The sequence below is a fragment of the Phyllopteryx taeniolatus genome, chromosome 21, assembly GCF_024500385.1.
Source record: "Phyllopteryx taeniolatus isolate TA_2022b chromosome 21, UOR_Ptae_1.2, whole genome shotgun sequence".
Classification (NCBI taxonomy): domain Eukaryota; kingdom Metazoa; phylum Chordata; class Actinopteri; order Syngnathiformes; family Syngnathidae; genus Phyllopteryx; species Phyllopteryx taeniolatus.
The window spans coordinates 6,519,698-6,542,370 of NC_084522.1; the positions used below are offsets into that span (position 1 = coordinate 6,519,698).

At 41.9% G+C, this 22,673-nt stretch overlaps 2 protein-coding genes and 2 long non-coding RNA genes across 6 annotated transcripts; 3 read left to right on the forward strand and 1 right to left on the reverse strand.

Annotated features, from left to right (window-relative positions):
- Window positions 1–4,838: 4,838 nt before the first annotated feature.
- LOC133471214 (uncharacterized) lies at window positions 4,839–7,261 on the forward strand. The gene is made up of 3 exons (XR_009786155.1): window positions 4,839–5,109; window positions 6,234–6,287; window positions 6,376–7,261. It is a non-coding gene; the product is annotated as an uncharacterized LOC133471214 (long non-coding RNA).
- Window positions 7,262–7,387: 126 nt separating this feature from the next.
- On the reverse strand, window positions 7,388–15,826 carry nsun2 (NOP2/Sun RNA methyltransferase 2). Of its 2 annotated transcripts, XM_061760528.1 has the most exons (20): window positions 15,737–15,826; window positions 15,551–15,635; window positions 15,131–15,288; window positions 14,542–14,646; window positions 14,368–14,473; window positions 14,152–14,223; window positions 13,721–13,805; window positions 12,653–12,848; window positions 12,397–12,471; window positions 12,089–12,219; window positions 11,802–11,875; window positions 11,569–11,699; window positions 10,669–10,765; window positions 10,311–10,504; window positions 10,141–10,233; window positions 9,862–9,997; window positions 8,756–8,836; window positions 8,421–8,559; window positions 8,297–8,336; window positions 7,388–8,042 (listed from the first exon to the last, which is right to left on the reverse strand). In XM_061760528.1, the coding sequence occupies exons 2-20, from the start codon at window positions 15,614–15,616 to the stop codon at window positions 7,754–7,756; spliced, it is 2,268 nt and encodes a 755-aa protein (XP_061616512.1). In that variant the 5' UTR covers window positions 15,617–15,635; window positions 15,737–15,826; the 3' UTR covers window positions 7,388–7,753. The 2 variants fall into 2 exon arrangements, with proteins under 2 accessions (XP_061616512.1, XP_061616511.1); XM_061760527.1 differs by having other exon boundaries at window positions 15,551–15,794.
- LOC133471213 (uncharacterized) lies at window positions 12,111–15,120 on the forward strand. The gene is made up of 3 exons (XR_009786154.1): window positions 12,111–12,222; window positions 14,530–14,670; window positions 14,785–15,120. It is a non-coding gene; the product is annotated as an uncharacterized LOC133471213 (long non-coding RNA).
- A 667-nt stretch (window positions 15,827–16,493) lies between the features above and the next one.
- On the forward strand, window positions 16,494–22,613 carry txlna (taxilin alpha). 2 transcript variants are annotated; one of them, XM_061760516.1, is made up of 11 exons: window positions 16,494–16,629; window positions 17,258–17,488; window positions 17,864–18,124; window positions 18,307–18,398; window positions 18,481–18,651; window positions 19,852–20,046; window positions 20,115–20,234; window positions 20,314–20,388; window positions 20,475–20,567; window positions 20,653–20,748; window positions 21,133–22,613. In XM_061760516.1, the coding sequence occupies exons 2-11, from the start codon at window positions 17,308–17,310 to the stop codon at window positions 21,454–21,456; spliced, it is 1,608 nt and encodes a 535-aa protein (XP_061616500.1). In that variant the 5' UTR covers window positions 16,494–16,629; window positions 17,258–17,307; the 3' UTR covers window positions 21,457–22,613. The 2 variants fall into 2 exon arrangements, with proteins under 2 accessions (XP_061616500.1, XP_061616501.1); XM_061760517.1 differs by having other exon boundaries at window positions 16,519–16,790.
- Window positions 22,614–22,673: the final 60 nt, after the last annotated feature.

Sequence of the window (22,673 nt, forward strand, 5' to 3'; positions counted from 1 at the left end):
TTGGAGCTTCAGCATCGATGCCACTCTTAGCAGACTAAAGCTCACTATAAATATTTTATATGGCGCAGTGCATGTGGGAAAATTTATTTTTAGCCACCTCCGGTGCGTTCCCCTGTGGCAGCCTAGCTCTTCACGAATGGAGCATCTGTCAATGTAAGCGCTGACATCAATGTATTGTTTATCTGAGGATCAATGAGTTGTTGTACGGGGTACATGAGTTGGAAATGATCTGTGTGTAGAGAGGCTGTGGAAATAAAGGGTGCTCCAAAAGATTTGACATGAGCCAGGTAGCATTTGCACAACTTGGCCAAACGGGGAAACCTGTTCTCGTTCTGGGCTCACCACAGCAGGGGGTTGCAATGTGAGAATTTGAGGTGTTTGCAAATAACCACACACCTCTTTGTGTGCAGTGAAATAAATCCTAACACTCCTTCCACCTTGATAGTGGGGGCTGAAAAAATGGTTGAAAATCCTGATGGAGCTTGGCTTTTTTCCCCTTCTCGGGTTCGCATTCACTTAATCACTGCCGCCCTTCCCAGTTAACATGGATATTTGACTTCTAAAGCCGTCAATGGCAGTGAATGTGTTAACCAAAGTCGTACATTCAGAAATAGAAGACAATTTGAGTCTAAGCATACTCATGTTGTTACAAGTGGCTCCGCCGCTTAATTCAAAAACACGTAATTAGTGATTAGTCAACATCAAACTCAAAATGGTAATTGTGGAGTAGTAGTTGACTAGTCTATACAACCCCTAGTTGCAGGTAGGGGTTGTATAGAGTAGTGCAACTCTAATAAGGAAGAAGTGGTGGAGAAAATGAATAAATGAATGGGCTGGATTTCACAAAGCTTCACAAATGTTCAATATGCGCAGCTCAGCTACGTAATTGGACTACAAAATGATGTCGTATTTATGTATGGAATGGAACAGAGAAGGAGAAACCCACCGAAGACGTCTGTAAGCAGAGGTTGAGCCGTTAAAATGCAAAGCACGACCTTTATGTCGCCGTGCCCCCACGCCCGCCAAGACCCGCATGCATGCGTGACCATGCATATTTTGGATCCCTTTAAGGGAAAAAGTCAACAAATTTCAGGGTGAAAGAATGAGATTGAGGGTATTTTTTTCCATTGCTGTTAAATGTCAAGTTTAACCCAAACAGTATGCATTCAATCATGATTCATCCTCTTTCTGGTCCATTTGGTCACTGGTTGCAAGTGGCTGCGTTGAAGACCAATAACTCCAAGCCCACAGAGTCCCCTCCATCTCACCTTGATCAATTGCGGGCAATCGTCGTGATTGCATGTGAGCTACAACATCATGTTAAGCTGATTTATTGAGCCATCCCACACACGAGTATGTAGAGCGTCGTTTAAAGATTCAATAGGGAGAACGTGTTACAGAGTAACAAATGCTATGGCAACAACATCGCCGGATGTCGACTTTGACTCCACCGCTGGCTCCTCCTGTCTTTGCCCTCCTTTCCTCGTCTCCTTCCTGACTGCACGGAGCAGAGTGTCCATGCTGACTGCTAATGAGGAGCGCCGCTTGTACCAAGTGTGAGTAGGAGGTTGAGGCATGCAGAGTCCCTTTGTTGGGGGGTTTGCGTGAGTTGGCATTTTTGGGGGTGGGGTAGGGAAAAATAAGAGAGAGGGAAAACAAGCAAAAGCGAAGGATGTTCTTCATCTTCTCTTTGCTCGCTCTGCGTCTGTTACTAGGCAACACCTGCAGGCATGCACTAAATACAGCCTTGTGTCCGCCACTAGACCCCCGCCCACACCCACCATCTTACCTCCTTGCCAACGCTCACTGCTCATCAAGCTAATCCATCTCTTGTCCCTCACCTCTGCAGGATACTCAAAAGGTTCCGCCTCTGCAACCCAACAGCCATCACTTTTGAGTGAACTTTTCCCCCCATAAGCCTCCTTTATGCCAGCTGTCCCACAGAAGGTTGTTTGCTGTCTGTTTTGCTTTTGTATTTTCTTACATTAATTTTGCCATTTATATCCCTAAAATTGATTAATTGAAATGTACTTATTCATTTTCATTCATTTATCTCAAGTTCAAGCGTTCAAGAGAATTAATACATTTGGTCTCAAGCTAATTTGAACACTTTAAATTGGTTACTAAAGTATAAAGATAACAGACCCACGAGGGGACTGACCAATACCAAATTTATGTCCAAATTTGTTTGGAAAGGAGTTTCCGCCGACCAGGAAGTGGAGTGTAGGGATGTGACAGCAAAGAGAGCTAATGCGGGGCAAGGAAATTTAGACATTTTGAAAACAAAAATCAGAATCTTAAAATGAACTCCAAAGTACACAGGCAGCCAGTGGATGGAGGCCAGAATAGGAGTTTTATGCTCCCTCTTACGTGTTCCCATTAAGAGGCAAACAGCAGCATTTTGAACCAACTGGAGATGTTTGAGGGAGGACTGGCTGACTCCAAAGTAAAGGGCATTACAGTCATCCAGCCGAGATGTGATGAAGACATGGAATACTGTTTCAAATGACTGCTGTGTATGCAGAACCCGACAACCATTCACACTCACATTCACACCGTCACTGAGTGGGGACTAAACTAGCACGGCCTGTACCGAAGTCAGGGGATTGTTCCACTAAACCACAGATGACATCCTTAAATAAACAATGTTACATATTTTACATGTAAATGTTTACCTCATCTACGAAAACTCAAATGTGGCCCTTGAGCACAAAGGTTTGACCACCCCTGATTTAAATCACTGTCTGTGATTTAAATATAATAGAATCTGGACGTGACTAGCACTGGCTTTCAAGTCCATTTGCAGCATGTCATTTCCACCCATTTGTTGCATTTTAGGTCTTGTCTCCAACACTAAGAGCCACAAGGCGCAGCAAAAAAGGGAGTGAATGTTGCTTCGGGCGCGCTGACTTGCCCCAGAAATTTCAAGTTTCAAAACATTTCAGCTCGGTGCGATTTAGTGGAATGTTGACAGGTCTAGAATTTTCTGTTCTTCAGCCTGCCATGCCTGCCTTTTCGAGGATACGCTTCAAAATGAACACATACGGACAAAAAATATTAGTATCCTTTCCTTAAAGAAAGAAAATCCCACAATGGTCACTAAAGTAACTTCAACGTGACTGAGTAATTGAAAATGTGCTTTAAATTAACTTGTGCAAATCAGCCATTGCTTTTGTAGTTCAACCAGAAATATAAAAATAAAAAAAATAATGGAACTGGCCTGGACAAAAATATGTTTTTGTTGTAATTTTGTGATATTAAATGATTGTGAGTGGCATCTCCATGCAAGCTAGAGGAATCAAGCACGTAACCCTTTATTCTGTCATCAAATCAAACTGCACAGCTTGGTTATGCTACAAACGGCCATCACATCAGCCCACGCTTACATTAGACAAGCTCTGAACTCTTCATGGGAAAATAGCACATGTGCCATTCTGGGATGCAACGATGATAGATAACAGAACAGTCGGTGGCAGATGGCAGCCAAGGCAGCTGTCATGTCAACAACGTGATGCATTATCATGTCACGGCATTCGCATGAGCCGTGAAATCGAGATTCTGACCCGATTATTGATGCGGCCAGTTTGTCATTTCCTTCGTTTTCTCACATTGGGTTGTGACCAAGACCCGTCTACTGACTAGTCGAGTATGAGTCAAAATAACATACCAAGGTAGCACGGTGAGGTTGTGGTTAACATGTCTGCCTCACATACAGTCTGGAGGATTTGGGTTCAAATCCTGGCTCCAGCTCATCTGCGACCCTAATGAGGACAAACGCTATAGGAAATGGACAGCTAGATTTTACTCTTGTGATTTGCTCAAAAAAGATCACGATGAGTCCTTAATGACGTGGCACTCCTGTTAGGGGGTCACAGTAACCCCAAACTGTCATTCTCAAGTGCTGTCCCGTTGTTCCCTCGCTCTTTTCCTCTTTCTGTGAGTACCGCTGAACAAAATAACATCTTTGGAGCAAGTAAGCCATCAGTCAAGCTGACAGGGCAACAAGTTGGTACACATTGGAAGCAATGACCCTGAAATCTGTCATCACTTTATACTGCAACATTTGCTGCTTTTTATTCTTATTTAAATCTGCCAGAGCAAACCAGGGGTGTTCAAACTGCAGCCTGGGGGCCATTTGTGGCCCGTTGCCTGTTTTTTTTTTTTTTTAAGCAACATGGGAGCCCTCTCCTCTCCCACATGCAAGGGCATTACAGTAAGTAATGTAAGAGAAAAAAAAACACACACCGTATAGTGTAGTAGCATTGACATTAAAGCATGGAGACGCCAGTAGGTTGCTGATATTGTTCCATAATTGTGTTTAGTTTTGTGTTCAGCCGGCTCAATAAGCGCGAAGAGCACTGAAGTGCGCCTCTCGAGGCCTAACGGATCCGGGTGGGTGTTCGTTCATCTCCTCTTTTGTGTAACACGCTCGAGATGAATGTGGCGCTAAAGCCCGGTCGTCGTCCGAGAAGACAACGCTATGAGGCGGTCTGCACAAACGCACGTTTAGCTTAAGTCGCAGAAAGAGGATGAGGATTAGATGGTGTAAAAGCTGCAGCGTCACTGAATATAACGCAGAGATAAAGGCCGGGGCGGGGGGGTTGGGGGGTTGGGGGGTGGGAGTGGGATGCGTGCGTTTGTATTGACGGACTTCGTCTTTGGCATTGTTTTATTTTGCAAAGGATGAGAACAGGCTTTGCGCAATTATCAGATAAAGCCAGCAGCCGTAGCCAGAGATTTAAGCAACAGATTGTACAGGCCTTGCAGTGTGTGTGCGGCGATTGCTTTAATCCAAACACAAGATTCTCCAGCCACTGTGTATGTGTGTTTGTGTGAATTTGCCTTGCTCCGTCAGTGTAGCGTTGCATAACCGCCGATTATATAAGCCCAAACATATATGCATGTGGACGAGGCTTAGAAAGGCAGCGAGTGCGAACAGCGCATGCAAGCGTCTCACATCAGTGGCGACCACTCCAGGGGAAGGACGAAGAATAAAATGGCTGAAAAAGGGACAACATGTATCATGCTGCTGCTTCAAGTGCACTCCATAACGGGTTCTGATGATGTCATCGCTTTTATTCCACTCAGGGTGAACTCTTCTCGAAGCAAGTGGGTATAAAAGACTGAGAGCTGCGACCGTTTCCCTATCGAAGGCCTCAATTGTGCAAATACTGCAATTCTATTGGTTAACATGGCCCGTGTTGTATGAATGAAATGTGCTACCAAACCATATAAGTCGGTCTAAAGAAAGTCCACTAGCTTAATACTAACATATAATGCGGAAGGCTATAAACAGGCTAATGGAAATTGGCATAAGGGGTCACCAACGTTTTTGAAACTGGGTGCTACTTCTGACTGATTAATGTGTAGGCCTACAAGTTTGTTAAACACTTATGAAATAACACGGATCTGCTAAAATTTGCTTTAATTATAGATTATTATTAGTAATGATAATTAATGCCGTGACCCTAGTGACAATAAGTGGTACCAAAAAAAATGGATGTATATTAATCTATGTAAAGACACTCATCATGTTAATGATTTACATTTTCAAATGATCACTTCTACAACATTCCTAGGAAATACTAATGTCCCATCACCGGTAAGCTGTTTTTCTAGAACTGGCGCGGGGGCTACTCATGCGGACCATGGGGGCTACCTGTTGCCCACGGGCACTATGTTGGTGACCCCTGCCATCGATGTTACGGTCATTATAAGCCCTTTAAACAACTGCTACTTTAACACACATGGAGCAGCAACACATGCAAACAGTGCATACAACAGTACTCACAGGAAAATATTCTCTGTGCTCTGTGGCAACGACAACTATTACTGGAGCTCTTTTCCAATTTTCCAAAAGTGTTTGATGAGCGTCTTCTAGTGGCCTTAATTGCTTTGTGCATTGGGGAACAGAGAGAGGCCTTCACCAAACTGTTCCCACAAAGTTGGAAGCATGAAATTGAAGATTCAGGAGGGAACTTAAGGGGTGTAGTGCGACACCCAATTGATTAGGTCATGGATTAAGTGATGTGTCTCTATACTTTTGCCCATTATGTGTCCCTGTAAAAGCTGATTTGGGTAGACAAACAGTGATGTAATAAGGCAGAATGAAGATATACTGTAGTTTACTGTATGTATTCAGAAGCAGCTTCAGTCACGCACACATTCAATTGTATCAGTGCTTGTACAAACCTTTTTCTACCTGTCCAATTCCATTTTCTCATCCCACACAGGTTCCTCCATCAAATCATCTCTCTTCATTCTCCTGAGACTTTAATCATTTTTCAGTAAGCTCTTCTCTACTTGGGGTGAAAAAATGTTTTTAATGTCCTCATTCATCCTTGCTGACTTTGTCTTCACTTTGTCATGTTTTAGAGTTCCATCTCCAGGTTTTTTTCCCCTCCACCCCTCATCATGTGCAGGATGCTGTGAGGTGCTCGTGTCCAGTTTCCTGCCTTCTGCAGCAGAGAGGTGAGAGTCCTTGTTGTCATAACAGCTGTTGTCATGGTAGCTCCACTGGGCAATAAACATGTCCATCCATCCATTAGTTGCCATATTGTACCGCTGTCTTCGATATACATGACTTTTGAACATTCTACATGAATGTATGACCCTCGAATTGGTCACATTCTGTTAAAATACTTTTAATTTTTTTACCACCGTCGATCTATCTTGTACTGTATATTTTGTTTATGGTCCAAGTGAGCTGTAGCCTGTACCATCTGACAGGTGTACACATTGGACTGGTTTCTAGTCAGTCACAGGGGTCAGCTAAATTACTGTAATAAGAGTATGGGTAAAGTTCAATCATTTGTATTCATGAAATGTTTTTAAATGTTAGGTTATCTAAAAGTTTTATTGTAGTTTATTGCAATATCTGTCACAAGGAACTGGTGTTATTTATATTTGCTTTTTTTTGTCTAACATACTGTAAGTAACCTGAAAAAATGTAAAATAAAAAATTAATTAAATCATTTCACTTTTCTAACACAAGTACATATTAATATAACGTATGAATTAAAAAAAATGGCATTCACACTATTTTAGCTACCATTTGTACACGTGACAAAAAAAAAAAAAACATCTCTGACAAGGACTTATTCATATTAAAAATGCAGTAAGGGGAAAAAAAAGTTTACCATGAAATAAGGACCCGTTGTCATATACAGTACACTATTTTATCTAACGTTAAGTACAATAAATACAAATATTTACATTTTTAAAACAAGGACATTCTCAGTAAAAACACAGTATGTAAAAAAAAATTACCCGTTATATATGAAATTCTTAAATAAAAGAAATTCTTAAATTTGAAAACACATTCTCAAAAACAGTATGTAAAAAAAAAAAAAGACCATTATCTTGTAATAATTTGACATGTGACCAATAATCTTTCACACCTTTATTCAGCTTCAATTCTGCTCATACAGGTGTACAAAATGAGATAAGACTTAATATAAAACTCTTTAAAAATGCAAAACAGAAAGAAAGGCAGGTGTAATACCATTATTAAAGCATAAAGAGAAAGACAGACCATTAAATTAACTATTTTTTAAAAAAAAAGTCATCTTCCTTGGAGGGAATCCCCCCCCCCAAAAAAAATAATTCTATCCAAGCTGTCTTTCTCTGAGAGGGTTTCCTTCTGTGTGGTGAAGAATAAGCTCCTCCTCTTCCTCTCACACACACAATGTGGTCTTCAGAGGCCTGCACTTACAGCTTCAATGCACTTTAACCAAGTCCTCTTCTTCTACTCTCAGCCACTAGTCCCTTTATTGTCATCATCCATCTTCGCTTCTGATGATGTGTTTTCACTCCCGTTCTCCAAGTCCAGCTCCCTCTCCTCCTCCTCCGCCCCCTCCTCTTGCTTCCCTTTGGCCTCCTCGTCTGTTGGCTTCCGGCCCGCGCCCTGCTTGTCCCGGAAGACTTCCACGCCCAGCATGCGGAGGTAGTGGTACCTCTCGTTGCGGGGGACGAAGGCTCGGATGGACGTCTTTCCTCTCCAGCCGCACAGTTGGATGGAACACTGAGGCTCCGCTGGCTTACTGGCAAACGGAAGGTAAAACACACAGAAACTGACACTAGTGCTCTAAAGCAACAATACCGAGAACCCCCGCTATATCGCGGTTCATCCTTTGCACCCCTGTGTTTAAAGCATTTGGGAGGGGTAAAAGTATTAAAACATGCTTTTATACAATCTCTCTATATTGCAGATTTTCACATATTGTGGGTGGATGTGGAACATATACCCCTGCGATAAAGTGTCATATATTAATTTTACCAAGTGAAAGACACTTACTTGGGGTTGGGAATGTACTTCAACACAATGCTTCCCATAACTAAAAAGGAAAAAGGTCACATTTAGATCAAAGTGAACCCAAAATCCATTTATGAAGCATGATGATTTCTACTTTATAACGTACGTATTTTTTTGGCTTGAGCGTGGGCGTCGTCCTCCAGTTTGCTGAGGAATGGGTTTTCCTGTGTCAGCAGCACCTTGATGTCCTCCACGCTCACTGTGATGATTCTGGAGCGAATATACGGCTGCAGGGTGTAGATACCCTGACGAGGTGGAGAGGGGACATGCTTACCCAACTATACGCTCACGCAATTAAGTTCTTAATCCTATTTTTGTTGTTTTTTTGGTTTTTTTTGCATACGATTGCTCATTACAGTCAGAGAATCTTCTAAGACACAATGAAAAGAAACACTTTGGAGCTAGTGGAAACTGTTTCTATTTAATGACTGTTTTAATCACCTCTTGAGCCAGTCTAAAGGCACAACCAAACTCTTCTCCGTCACTGTTGCGAGACCACACTTTCACACCTGTATTTATGACCTAGAAGGGAGGCAGGGGAAAAAAGAGTACAGTAGTCAGTGTTTGTAGTCAGCTACTAGTTTTAACATCAGTAGTACCTCTCCTGAATCATAATCAGGGATTCCACAGTAAATGAGGACTATATTAGGCAGGTTTGGACGATAAAATTAGTGTCATGTTCTTCTTTTCTCTCTCGCTCGCTCAAGGCTGTGCATATAAAGTGGAACCGATTCTCTTGTGTCCCAGAAGGAGTGGGAGGCCTCAGTTTGTGGTTTGCAAATGCCAGAAACCAAGCTGGCAAATACAGGTTGGGGAAATTTCAAAAATAAAAATAAAATCATTTGAAATTGTGACATCTAACTACATTAAACAAAAAATACATTTAGTCAAAGATGGTGGCAAAGCATTATTTTTGTCTAAATTAAGCACCAGAACTCACTTCAACATAGTTCCTTGTCTCCAAAATGGCCACAAGATGGTGCCAGAGCAATGCCTTTATATGAAATCTGCAACTACGCGGAATGGCAAACCACAAATATGCATTAGTTCACGATACTGTAATTTTTTTTATTTATTTTTATCCTTGGTGCATTTTGACAAAAGCATGTTAAGACACTTGGGAAAAATGCATGTGTCATTTAAACTTCAGTTTAAAGTTAGTTTTTACACATCTTAAAACTTAAAATTCGAGTGAGAATTGGCTGTTAATAGACAACAAAATGTAAAAAATGTGGGGTACCCTGTATATTAAAACATCATATCGTCATCTAATATTAAGATAAATGCCAGCCAACATGACAGACAAGGGTACAAGACTTCCAATTTAGGCAGTCTCAACTTTGAAATGATAATGCTGAGGGGAAATATTAAGAGTGACGAGAAGGGAAAAGGAGTCAAAAACACTCAAGAGTAGCAGCACTACACATGGCGGCGCCACAGGGTGGAGGGCGCAGCGGGATTTGGGATTGGAGAAACAAAATGGAGATGCACAGCCAGAAACAAATGACTTTTGATTTGAAATGCGACTGAACAGGCACGTCCCGCACCTTCATGCGCTCACTGTTGTTGAGCATGACGTTGCGCAACTCTTTGGACACCATGTACAAGTGTCTCTTCTTGCCCTCGTGGGTTCTGGTCAGCACGTTCATCTTGGGGAAGTTTGGTGACAAGTCGTAGAAGGATCTAGAGGACAGTAAATGACATCGCTAACCCTTACATAATGTTCATTTTTCCATGAATGCATAGTATGTCAATTTTTGACTTGGGCCAACAATATCCTCATGATAATTGTCTGAATCAAATGATAAACGTGTAGGAGGACTCACTGTATGGTGGTGAAGACGGGGTCATCGTCACTGAGGAACACAAAGGGATCTTCCTTGTATCCAAATAGCTTCAACTTCTTTGATGGTGGAGGGCTGAAGCACAAAAAAGTCAAATGTATTCTGATTTGTTAGCCTGTTCTTTCTTATTTTTCTTCAGCAGTCTGACTCACCCACACACGCCATCTTGTTTGTCACTCAGAGGAGCTCCTTTGGGTGCTCCCGCCTGGGCCTCCTCCCCGTCTACTTTGCTCTCGGCGTCTCCTTCCTCCATCTCCTCTCCCTCAGGAAGGGAGGGAGTCTCCGCTGGGGCCACATGAGAGCTTTGTGTTTGGGCTTCGGAGCCCGACGAGGCCTCTTTCCTTAGCTGGAGGCGAGCGGGACAAGTAAATGTGATTTGTTACCAGCTGCGATGAGGACAACTGAACAGGTGAGGGAAATGTGTGCGGGACTTGTGGGAGTCCTCCTCAGTTTTCTCTCTGCTAGCAAGTCTGACAGGCTCATCATCCGTGATTGTTCATGAGAAAGTACCTTGGGATATCTTCTGTTCCAAGGCATCGGCGCTTTCTTCATTAGCACAGCCACAAAGAAACCTCCTGTGTTCTGGTGATGTGGCAGAATCCTCATACTGACAAGAAAAGACAACCTTAAAATCAGAAACACCCTACAGAATCTTGTCCAGTGAGTCCCAGCAACTGCTAGACTATCAGCTGTGCTGCGGGAAACTACCAAACTTCACTTTATTGCTCCGAAAATTATAATTCATCACCTATGCCAGTGACGTATAGTGACAGGCAGAACAAATAAATGCTTAGTCTTCAACTAGAGATGACCAGATTTCACACTGAAAAAGTAAATTTATGAGTGAATTGAGAGTGAATTATTTCAGTGTATATAATTATTTGTGACTTTTTTTTTTTTTTTTTTTTTTTTAGGTGATGTGCTGTGACATTTCTCTAATGTAAAATATGCGCTTTGGCTCAATAAAGGTTGACAAACAGTGATCTAATACACACATAAAGCTCCCCTAGTTTTTTGCCAACAACAGTAGGTTTGTGAAGCCTATTCCCCAGCATTTTATAAACTGAACCATGTGGAAACAGCGCCATCTGCAGGCCAGAACGTTCCATTGTAGCCTGACTGTGACGTCATCCCTCAATCGCATGATAGTGCAGATATGTGCTGTATATGAGACTTTGAAATTTGCCATCCACCCGTTTCCTATACAGCTTATTCTCATTAGGGTTGTGGGTGACCTGACTTTGTACACCCTGGACTGGTTGCCAGCCCATCATAGGGCACAGTCCAAGGGCGCACGTACAACTGTCTCTTCCCCAAAGCCAGCTAGAATAGGCTCCAGCTCACCCGCGACTCTAATGAGGACAAGCTCTGTAGAAGACAGCTGACATTTGTGTGAATGTGTGTCCATACCATCTCTCCAGATGCATGCCAGCCAGCCTCTCCACATCTGCTGGCGCGAACATGGTGGGTCTGATTTGCGTGTGGCGACTGCTCGGAACCTCTGACCAGTCAGCGTACCACTTGCCCTCTTTAGTCATCAGCTGGACAGATAGGATAATTGTTCTCAGCACTTTATGCGAACATTTGGCATCCAATCAAAGTTATTAAATTGATGTCTTTTACTGCTGCTGTTGTTGTAGTACCTTCCAGGAAGTGACCCCGGGCATCCACTTCAAGCCCGGCAGGTCAGCAGAGCAGTCGACCAGCTCCAGTGCTCCTTATAATGTGAAAGGGACCAGCAATAAAGTAAGGTCTCACTTTGTAAGCTTTTTATTTATATACCTGAAAATTGTAACTTGCTTAAAAACTTGCTTGATCCTTGGGGGTATTTTGATGAAAGTATTAAGACACTTGTGAATTGCTTTGAATTGTAAAATAAGCGCATTATATGTCTCCTAAAAAGCAAATGTCGTCTTCGTGTGTTTGATACCTTCGCTTTTCTCCAGCAGCGCCGCAATGACAGCTTCGTCCTCAATGGGGTTGAGGGAACAGGTGGAGTAGACCATCGTGCCGCCCACGGCCAGCTGTTCGACACCACGCACGGCAATACGCATCTGGAGGCTGGTGAGTGGAAGCGCACACGCATACGCTGTAATACTGCCAACTTTTATAATTAGCACCACAAGAGCACTCTCCATTGCCCTGCCATTAAAAGCTTCTTGATTTACCGCAAAAAAAAAAAAAAGTGCTCAACTACTCAAGAGGCTGCCTAAGTACATAATCGCTGCCTCCGCTCACCCATGAAGATGCAGGCTGTTGCTGGTCGTCCACTTCTTCCACACGTCTATGTTCTTCCTCATGGTGCCGTCCCCGCTGTGTAAACACAGAGCAGAGGTCACACACACACACACACACACAGACATGAGACAACAATGAAGCAAACTCCATTAAAATGTGGAGAAATTCTGTCGACACGCCGCACCACAGCCGAGCCAAATTCTCAATGTCCTTCAATATTTGGACAAGAAGCTGCACAAGGCAAGTTTCTTCTGACCTGCAGGGCACGTCGCACAAGATGCGGTCGTAGAAGAGGATGTCCTTCTTGCCGTCCGAACCTTGGATCTGCAGCATAGGGATGCAGGACGCGTCGTGGTTGGCCACCATGATGCAGGGGCTGTTGAGACGCTTGGCCTGGTGAACCAGCAGGTAGCAGCGTTTGTTGTCCACGTCGTTGGCGATGACGAAGCCCTCTGGAACGTGGAGCACAGTGGAATTTGTTCCGTGACCACGCTCGTAACCCAAAACTAGGGTCAGACCGATATGGAGCCGATATTCGGCAGAGTAAAATTCATATACCTGATTAATCGCCCAATTCATCTAATATATATATATATATATATATATATATATATATATAAGAAACTTCTTTTTTGGTCACTTAACACTTTCAACAACAAAGAAATTTGACTCTTTTACAAGACTTTGTCCTTTACAATAGAGAGAAATTAACAAAAAATCTCTTTTTTTTTTAGGCCTATTTTTGCAAATTGTTTTTGTTTGTTTTTATGTCATTATCTTTGTTTTATGTTATAATGTTTTAATCTGAGGGGGGGGGGGTAGTCAGCAAAAACATCACACGATTTTTGTCGATTTGAAAAGGGCTAGTATCGCCCGACCGATTAATTAGTCGGCGCCTACTAAAAACACCCGTATCAACACATTGTTTCCCCCATTAAAATGATAGAAATGCAATTCATCCGTTCTGGCTTCCAAAAAAACAAAACAAAAACAAAAAAACAAAAAAAGAGTCAAAAAATGTTTTCATGCGTTTGTTGGGAGGAAAAAAGAGCACTCTACAGTATGGTAAAAACATGTAGTAATAATTAAATACAATGTGACGAGTTTGTGCATTATGATTTGATGCTTCAATGTCCATTGACATTGTGCTGCTCCTTCTGGCGTTCATGCTCGTCACTCAAGACCAAAAATAAATAAATGGGGGGGGAAATAATTTAAGTCACTCGAGTGACGGCTCAAAAAACTGCTCCCACGCACCACTGTATATATAATTATTCAGACAAGTTTATTTGCGAGGGGAAAGTGGAAATGTTTTGTTTCTTACCTGGAAACGGCACTTCCATGTCAGAATGAAGCATCTCAATCAGCTGCGCTGTCTTGGAGCCAGGAGCTGCACACATGTCCAAAATCTTCACAAAACACACATCTGTGTTAAAGGTCTGCTGCCATGTTGCATTCCAAGGCACAAATATACAGATGCATCTCAAGAAATTAACTCTCTCTACAAGCTTAAACATTATGTGATTTTCTAATTTTCAGGTTTTTTTGTTAGCTGTAAACTATAATCATCAGAATGATACATAATTAAATTGAACTATTTTACTGCGTGTCGTGAATCGGAAAATATGACCCTAACCCTATTACTTTTTTTCATTAAACCACTAAAATTATTTTTTCCACAATATTCACATTTTTTACATGCCCCTGTACTTTACAACATGAGTCAAGTGAGTGACAAATTTGGCTCTCCGTTACTTTGTGATGGGGCTCAATCTTCAGGAGAAGAGGAGGGATCATACTGACGGCTTCCTGGCGGCTGATGTTACCCTACAAAAAGGTCAACACATGAAACAAGATCATTAAATTCCACAGAATTTAGAGTCCGATGTATAGTCTTCCTCACTTTCATCCCATCAAGCCACCATTTATGGCTCAAAGTTTATTGTGTATTTTCTGTTTGCATTGACTCACCGACTCTGTCTCGCTGACGAGGAACTGGTGGAACTTCTCCAGCAGGGGAGACTTCCGAATTATTTTACGACTCATGTTGGTGTGCCAGGCTTGCTCGTCGGGATACCTGGGAAAAGTAGGCGGAATGAGTGTTTCTCGTAAATGTGCTCGCACTCATCTCAGGACGAAGATTACCAGCTGAGAGGCTGCGGCGCCTCAATCTTCTGACCGTCGATCTCCAACTCCTGAATATCCTTAAAGTACTTTTCCTTCAGGCAGTGGAGGATTTCCTTGGCGTGGCTGCAACCAGTAAGAGAGGGGCAGGTGTGTGTTGCCATGGAGAACATTAGAAATAAAGAAATAAACTGGTTTTATAGAGCATAATTAACCTGAAATTCACACACAGAGTAATATTCGTATGCTGATGTGTTTTTAAAGAGCATGGCTTGGTGAACGACGTCCGGAGGTCTGACCTCAGCTCCAGTCGGCCAATTACGAGGTCATTTCAGCATTAGAGCCTTTGCCATGCTCCTTGCAAGTGCTTTCATTTTGTATTTGTGTGTTTGACTGTTTGAAACGGTCAATAAACAGCAAGTCAATGTACCACTGTGCAATGTTACCCCGCTGTTCATCATTCGTACCCCAGCTATAGCAATTTTTTATGATGAAGTGAGGGGAAATGGCTTCATTTAGCCATTGCCTTGCCGACATCTCGTTGCAACAAAAGGCAGGGCTCGGTACCGAGCCCCCGCAAATTGTTCACTGTATGTTGGAACCGTCTTACCTTTTATAGCCAGTGATGCGGATGGTGGCTGGAAGCGGTTCCCTCATTGCATCCATAAACTGTTCAAACTCTCCCTCTGGAACCAAGCCTTGTTCCTTGTAGTAATGCTCAAACAGCTTATTCTCTTTCACAATGTCAGCATAACCAGCACCCCAACCCTGCAACACAGACCGTGTTATGCTTCCGTTTGTCGGACGTGTTGAGCCATTTTGATGAACCACAAAGGTTTAGCCTGGAGTCAACAAGCAAATAAAATGAGCCCTTATCGGACTCAAGTTAACAACTGTTTTTGCTTTCACAATTGTTACTGGTATGCTGCAGTATAAACAACATAACAGCTAGTTAAATAAAGAGTCCGGAACTACAAAGACCAGTTTCACACATTTTTGCAAGAGTTCTAAGCAGAAGAGTGACTCTTACTGCGTTGTCTCTGTGGTCTCTGCCAGCAGGTTGGTTTTTCTGCCTCTGTCTGCTTCTTTTCCCCATTCTGGAGAAGGGTGAAACTCTAGAGGAAAGTATACGAAGCAGCGTGCTCAGAGGACACAAACCAAGGTGGCATGCGACAATAGCGCACGTTTAACTGCTGATCCGCTATGCTAGGCTTACGCTATGTTGAATCCCTGAAGCTTGTGGAGCTTCGTCCTGACCCATGTGATTCAGGACCCTTCTTAGCCAGCCAGTAGCCACCAAATATGCCTTTAAAATATCATAAATGTTATTTCAGTAAAACGCTTTATGCATGTCTACACGGACGCCAGAACATAATGTTACTTTTTCTTTTTAATTAATTAATTAATTTATTTATTTTTATTAAACTGAAATGGCAAGTCATGCAAGTCACCTAACGAGAACAAGTTAACTTCGGTGTAGCGGAGATTATTGACATTAAACTAAGTAGTATTATTATTCATGTGCATTTAATTCCAAAATAAATCGTGTTTGAGAAGTATTTTTGCGTTAGTTTTGGATGCATGTATGCCGTCAGGCACATCCATGGGCATCCTGTCGAATGCCACCTTTACCACTGCCTCGTACGTCTACGTCGCCGCCTTATTGGATGTGGCAAAATGTAACTTCCACTGGTACAGACCCGCGACATCGGTCTTTTTTTCCGATTGAACAATGAACATTAAAAACAATCAAAGAGGATAATCCTACCACAGTGACAGGGTTTATTTTATTCAGCGAAATCTGTCTTTGACCTCAGTGATCGCTTTGCCGCATCCAGTATGGCAGCGGCGTTTACATACTCTTCAGCGCAGAATGCGGCATCTATGTTTTATTATATCTACGCTAGCGATAGCCTACCTCAATGTAGCGGTAATACGTCATGTCCCCTGAAGATAGCGACAAACATATTAACAACCATCATTGAAACAAACGAAGAAGAAGTCGAAGTTCGAACCGGAAGTGTACATCTTTTGGCTCACTGCATCAGTCAGCCTGCTAGCATTGCTCTCATTGAGTCTACAGAAAGCAGTGTGTTATTGTCTTCAAAGGTCGGATATCATTTCAATGCTCTTACTTTTGGAATGTACATTTTTCACTTGTCCTGTCTATTTTTTTTAATGAGCTAACGTACTGCGTCTCGAGTTAATTTTGCTGACCGAGTGTTAGCTTGTACTGTCTTGTGAGTGGCGAAGTACAAGAAAAAGCGAAGGTAAATTGATTTTATGTTTGTAATTCATTGCAGAGTAATATACTAAGTTCAAAAGCAACGTAAGGGACAATCGAGGTTTGTGTGTCCACTCACTGCGGGAGAGCTACCTTTTTATTTTAATTATTTTAACAGTGAAAGTTTCAAAGTAAATAGCCTTGAATGTAAACCACAATCGCTTCAGTGTTGTTTTACCAGTTTGTATCATAGCCATTAGTGCCTATTCGTTCATTAAATTGGATGTTTGTTCTGCTATTAGTGGAAACCAACAGCATGTTTGTATGCAGCTACAGAACGTACAGCTGTTTAAATGTTTCTCATTGTGAATGGAGCAGAGGGATAGTGATAGTTTACAGCTAATGACAAACTCATGAGTCGAAAGTAAACAGGGTATCTATGAGAGTGTTTGCTCAGTAAACAACCTTGTACAGTTTTTTGTTTTTTTAAATTACAAGTTTGTGCCTTTACAGATCATCCGATTCATTTTTTAAATAAAACAAAAATAGAAAATAAATCTGAGATGAAGAAGCAAGACACAGAGGAGTCGGTCACCCAGGAAAACGAGGATGTGCCCACTACAGCGGACGGAACGGAGTCCCCTGTGGTTCCGAAGGAGGACGTGGACAGCAGCAGCAGCCCCAAAGAGTCCGAAACGCCGCAGGCGGACACGCCACCTCAAAATGATGAGGCGCCGAATGATGGTAACATTCTGATGTGCAGTGAAACCCTGGGAATGAGATGTTTTTTTTTGTTTTTTATGGAGTATTACCTCTCGCACACACTTTAAGCACATTTCAACTTATTAAAACACTTAAACTTATTAAAACAAAGTTTAAAGTTTTCCTTAGTGCCTTTAGAAATGGCAGACAGTTTTAGAAAATGAAAAGAATAGTACTCACTCACATAGTTCTTCAAATAAGAAGTGTGCTTGCCTCAAGCTGTTTATGTAACTCGCAGTTGAAGTTTAGTGTAAAACTGACATGAAACAAAAGACAAACTTTGATATATCTAATCATCCAAAATGTTAAACCAAATTATGTATACATTTTTTTTAACCAGCATTTCTACCTCTTCAGATGCAGCAGCTCAGTCTCGGTGCGACAAGGCCAACGAGCTGAGTCGCCAGCTGGAGGACATCCTCAGCATCTACTGCAGAGAGAGCCTTTCGGACGATTCCGGCACCCTCGCCAACGGCCAGTCGCAAAGACTCGAGCTCAACGGGCTCGCTGACGACAAAGAGCACGAAGGGGCCGTGGCGGGCAAAGTCAAGGGGGGCGCCAGTGGTGTAGACAAGGAAAAGAAGAAGACGCAGGATAAGAAGAAAGTAAAGGGTCTGGGTAAGGAGGCGTTCTCTTGCTGCTAATACAACAAGAAACATTTTTTGAAATGTACTTGGGTAAAAATGATTTTTTTTGCCGATTAATCGGTTGGTCTCTTATTTGTACTTCATTACTTCCCACTACTGGTGAGGAGCAAATGTATGAATGTGTCAGTTCTCTTTTTTTTGTGCTTCATGCAGGCAAAGAAATCACCCTCCTCATGCAGACTCTCAACACATTAAGCACACCCGAGGAGAAGCTAACTGGCCTCTGCAAGAAGTACGCCGAACTGGTGAGAGCTTTCTTCTCGCTGGTCTTGTTCACGAAGAGCCGACGATTCGGTTTCCGAAATGACGTCTGTGTGCGTCTGACAGCTGGAGGAGCATCGGAACAGGCAGAAGCAGATGCGGGCGCTGCAGAAGAAGCAGACTCAGCTGGTGCAGGAGAAGGACAACCTGAGGAACGAACACAGCAAGGCCATCTTGGCGCGCGGCAAGCTGGAGAGCCTCTGCAGGGAGCTGCAGCGGCACAACCGCACACTCAAGGTGCACTGAAGACACACAGAGAACAGCCTAATCAACAAATTTCTTTCTCTTAGGTTGCAATTGGTTTAAAAGGCAGTTAGGCGTTATAGCACCACCTGCTGCTTTTGCATGCACTTGATATTCAGTCCAGTATGTATTTGCATATTGACATTTGTATAAAATAAAATCATTAGATTAATAAGAGAGACTGTAATTGAAGGTCCCCAACAATGTAATTTTGACTTTCAGCTGTTATTATGACTTTAAATTTGTTTTACTTTATTCTTGTAAAATATTTTTAGAAACAACACAGCTTTATTTGGAGAACATTAATTTTATTCTTTAAAATGTAAATATTATTTTTGTAATAATCTGGCTTTATTTACCAATTCCAATGAAGTTATGTAAAATGTAAATTAAAACAGAACACAATGATTTTCAAATCCTTGGAGTGTATATTCAATGGAATACACCACAAAGACAAAATATTTAATGTTCAAACTGACAAACAAAGTTTATGCATTGCAAATTTCACTTTGAATTTGATGCCTGCAACATGTTCCAAAAAAGCTTGGATGGGCATGTTTACCCCTGTGTTACATCACCTTTCCTTTTAACAACACTCAATAAGCGTTTGGGAAGTGTGGACACTAATTGTTAAAGCTTTGTAGGTGGAAATCTTTCCTCTTCTTGCTCAATGTACAAATTCAGTTGCTCAACAGTCTGCGGTCTGTTGTATTTTGCGCTTACAATATTGATATTACAACATTTTTTGCAGCTTTCTTCTTGTAATATTACTTTTCCTAAAAAATGAAATTCCCCCAGAATATTAGGATTTTATTCTTGTAACGTTGCAATTTTCGTCTTCTATAATTAAATATTCCATTATCTTATTATAAAGAAAATATATTATTCTCAGAATATTTACATGTATACGAAATAATTATTGTGACTTTTGTTGTAAGATTTTTTTTTGTTTGCATAAATATATTTACTAATACTACAACAAGTATAAGTTAGTAACTTAGCACCATACTAAGTATGTTTTATACAGTTGTGCAACTTGGGGGGGGGGGGGGGGGAACTTTCTTGTGACTTTTTTTGTCTGTAGCTTTTTTTTGTCTGTTTTTTTTTTTTTTTTTTTTTTTTTTTTTTTTTTTTAATAAACTTCAAGCTTGATTTCATGTGTCATCCATTTTGGATGTCCTGTTTTCTCCACAGGAGGAAGGGATACAGAGGACCCGTCTCGAGGAGGAGAAAAGAAAAGAGGTGACTTCGCATTTTCAGGTGACGCTCCACGACATCCAGGTTCAAATGGAGCAGCACAACGAAATGAACGCCAGCCTGCACCAGGAAAACACGGAGCTGGCCGAGAAGCTCAAGAAGCTCCACGAGCAGTACAAATTACGAGAGGAGGTGCGTCGCCACCTTTTAGTATTAATAGAAGGTGTGTCACTTGGCTAAATTAGTTCTTACTCAAACAGCATATAGACAAAGTGGTGAAGCACAAGGACCTGCAGCAGCAGCTGGTGAACACCAAACTACACCAGGCGCAGGAACTGCTCAACGAGTCGGAGGAACGCCACAACACAGAGAAACATTTTGTAAATAATCACACGCATTTTGTCGCAAACATCCACCGGTCGCGTCAGCCAAAGCACCCAACTCTCTTCTCTTCATCAGCTCCTACAAGAGGCGCTCGAGTCTCAGCGGATGTGCGAGTTGATGAAGCAGCAGGAAGGCCACCTCAAACAGCAGGTTTCCCATAATCCTCTCCTCCAGCTTCGTTATGACATAGCGCTCTCTTTATTTTGACTTCTAAAACCCGTGTTGTGCTTTCGTAGCTTTCACTGTACACAGAGAAGTTCGAGGAGTTCCAGACCACCTTGTCCAAAAGCAACGAGGTCTTCGCTACGTTCAAACAGGAGATGGAGAAGGTGAGGTAGCCGCGGTGTCACCACGAGGGCGAAGTCGTGTTTAGCTTTGCCGCTGACAGACGCCGTTTCCTTTTGATTTGATCAGATGACTAAAAAGATCAAGAAGCTGGAGAAGGAGACGGCCATGTATCGTTCCAGGTGGGAGAGCAGCAACAAGGCTCTTCTGGAGATGGCTGAGGAGGTAAAACAGTGCCACTGACACAAATGTCCCACTGTATAATAAAAGGAGAAGGAGCGAGCCCTTCTGCGAAAAGCCGCACATAATTTATAATTGCCTATCCTACCTCTGCAAATATGTGAATCTTTTAAGTCATAAATATGAGGGGGGGACACTGTACACTCAAACTGGGACGCCCTTGTGTTTTTATACCAAGTACCACCATCATGACCAAAATTAAAATGCACTAGTATAGTAGCACTAATTATTCAATTCCAATGTTTCCATATTAAAGTTTGAAAAATTACCTAACTAAATGTTGAAAGACAAAAAATAACATGGAAACTGGACTTTAGTGTGTTGGGACTTTCAATCACATGACCCAGGTGCATTTGTTTTTATGTACAGAAATCCGTACAAGACCGCGACTTTGAGGCCCTTCAAGGTAAAGTCCAGCGGCTGGAGAAGCTGCGGCGCGCCCTCAAAGTGGAACGTAACGAGCTCAACAAGAAGGTACAAAAGCTCAGCGGCACCCCCGCGCCGCCCACATCCGACTGCGAATGCCCCTCCCCGACACCCACGGACTCTTTGCCGGAAGCCGGCTCAAACGCCGCCGCTGGCAAAATCGGCCACGCCCTCACCGAGTCCAGCACCCGTAGCCCAGCCTGTGACGTGGAACTGAGTACGGACACCCGAGTGGAGGTGGCTCGGCCCACCCCCACGCAGGAATGATGATCATCACTCAGAACCACAACATGACCATCTCTCACCTGTCACAAATCAAACTACAATTTGTTTTTTAAGTCTCGCATCAAATCGGCATTTTGGAAACACCTGACAAGTTGAAATGAGCAGTTCTCATTATGTTTGTTAAGGGGTGGGGAAATTTCTGTAAAATTTCCTTTTTTTTAATTTAAGAATGGGTATTTGGGATGTATTCCAAATTGGAAGCTTTCCATGGGAATTAATTTGAATTTAATGGAAAATATCATATTCAAGCATAAATATAGACCTTTTGTCATAAGCAGACCTCCATGCTAAATATTGCTGTTAAAAAGCATATTTCAACAGATTCGTTTGTTAGTACAACAAATTTAAAATATTTTATTGAGGAATCCTTTAGTTGCAGAAGGAAAAAGTTAATTATTACTCCTATGTACCTATACTTGCATGAAATCTAGTCAGGATCATGCTAAAATATGTTTTCCCTACCTTTAGTAGTCCCTCTTACAACCCAACCTTTAATTTAAATTCCTGGTTTATTTTTTATTAATACCCATGAAAAGTTTCCAACATGAAAAATGTCCAGAATTTTGTAACCATCGTCCTCACCCTCAGTGTGTATTTAAATTCATGTTGTACTAACCGGTTTCACATTCCCCCTTCGACACACACTTTATTAATGCATAAAGAGCCAATAACATGTAATATTGTGAGCACGACTTGATGGAATTCTAAAAAGATGTTATGTAATATTAGCCAGTAATATGAATGTCCTCGGTATATTTTGCCGTGTGCGTTTGTGTTGGGGGACCGCTATGCAACACACGCTTCCTTGCTTTGGTTCTGTGGCAGTCTGAAGTGGAAAGCACTTATAGAATGTACTGTTCCTTCATCACACCAGAATGATATTCATCGCTGGCGGGCTTTGATTGTTACATCATGTTGAAAAGTTCAAAATGTAGGAATTATGATTTTCTTTTCTTGTTTAGACATGAATTTAAATGCTAATGATGCTCTAGCACTGGGAAGTAATGTAATTCCCTTCCTTGTCTCACACAACAGATTCATTGAACACGCAAAAGAACCAAAGATATTCCTTGTTTCTTTTGCTGTGGTTTTGTCTGTCCTTCTATACTTTGTGTTTTAAATAAAAAATCTGAACTGTGCTGACTTTTTTTTTTTTTCGGAGGTTAAGGCTTCAAGACATGTTTTTAAATCAATTTAAC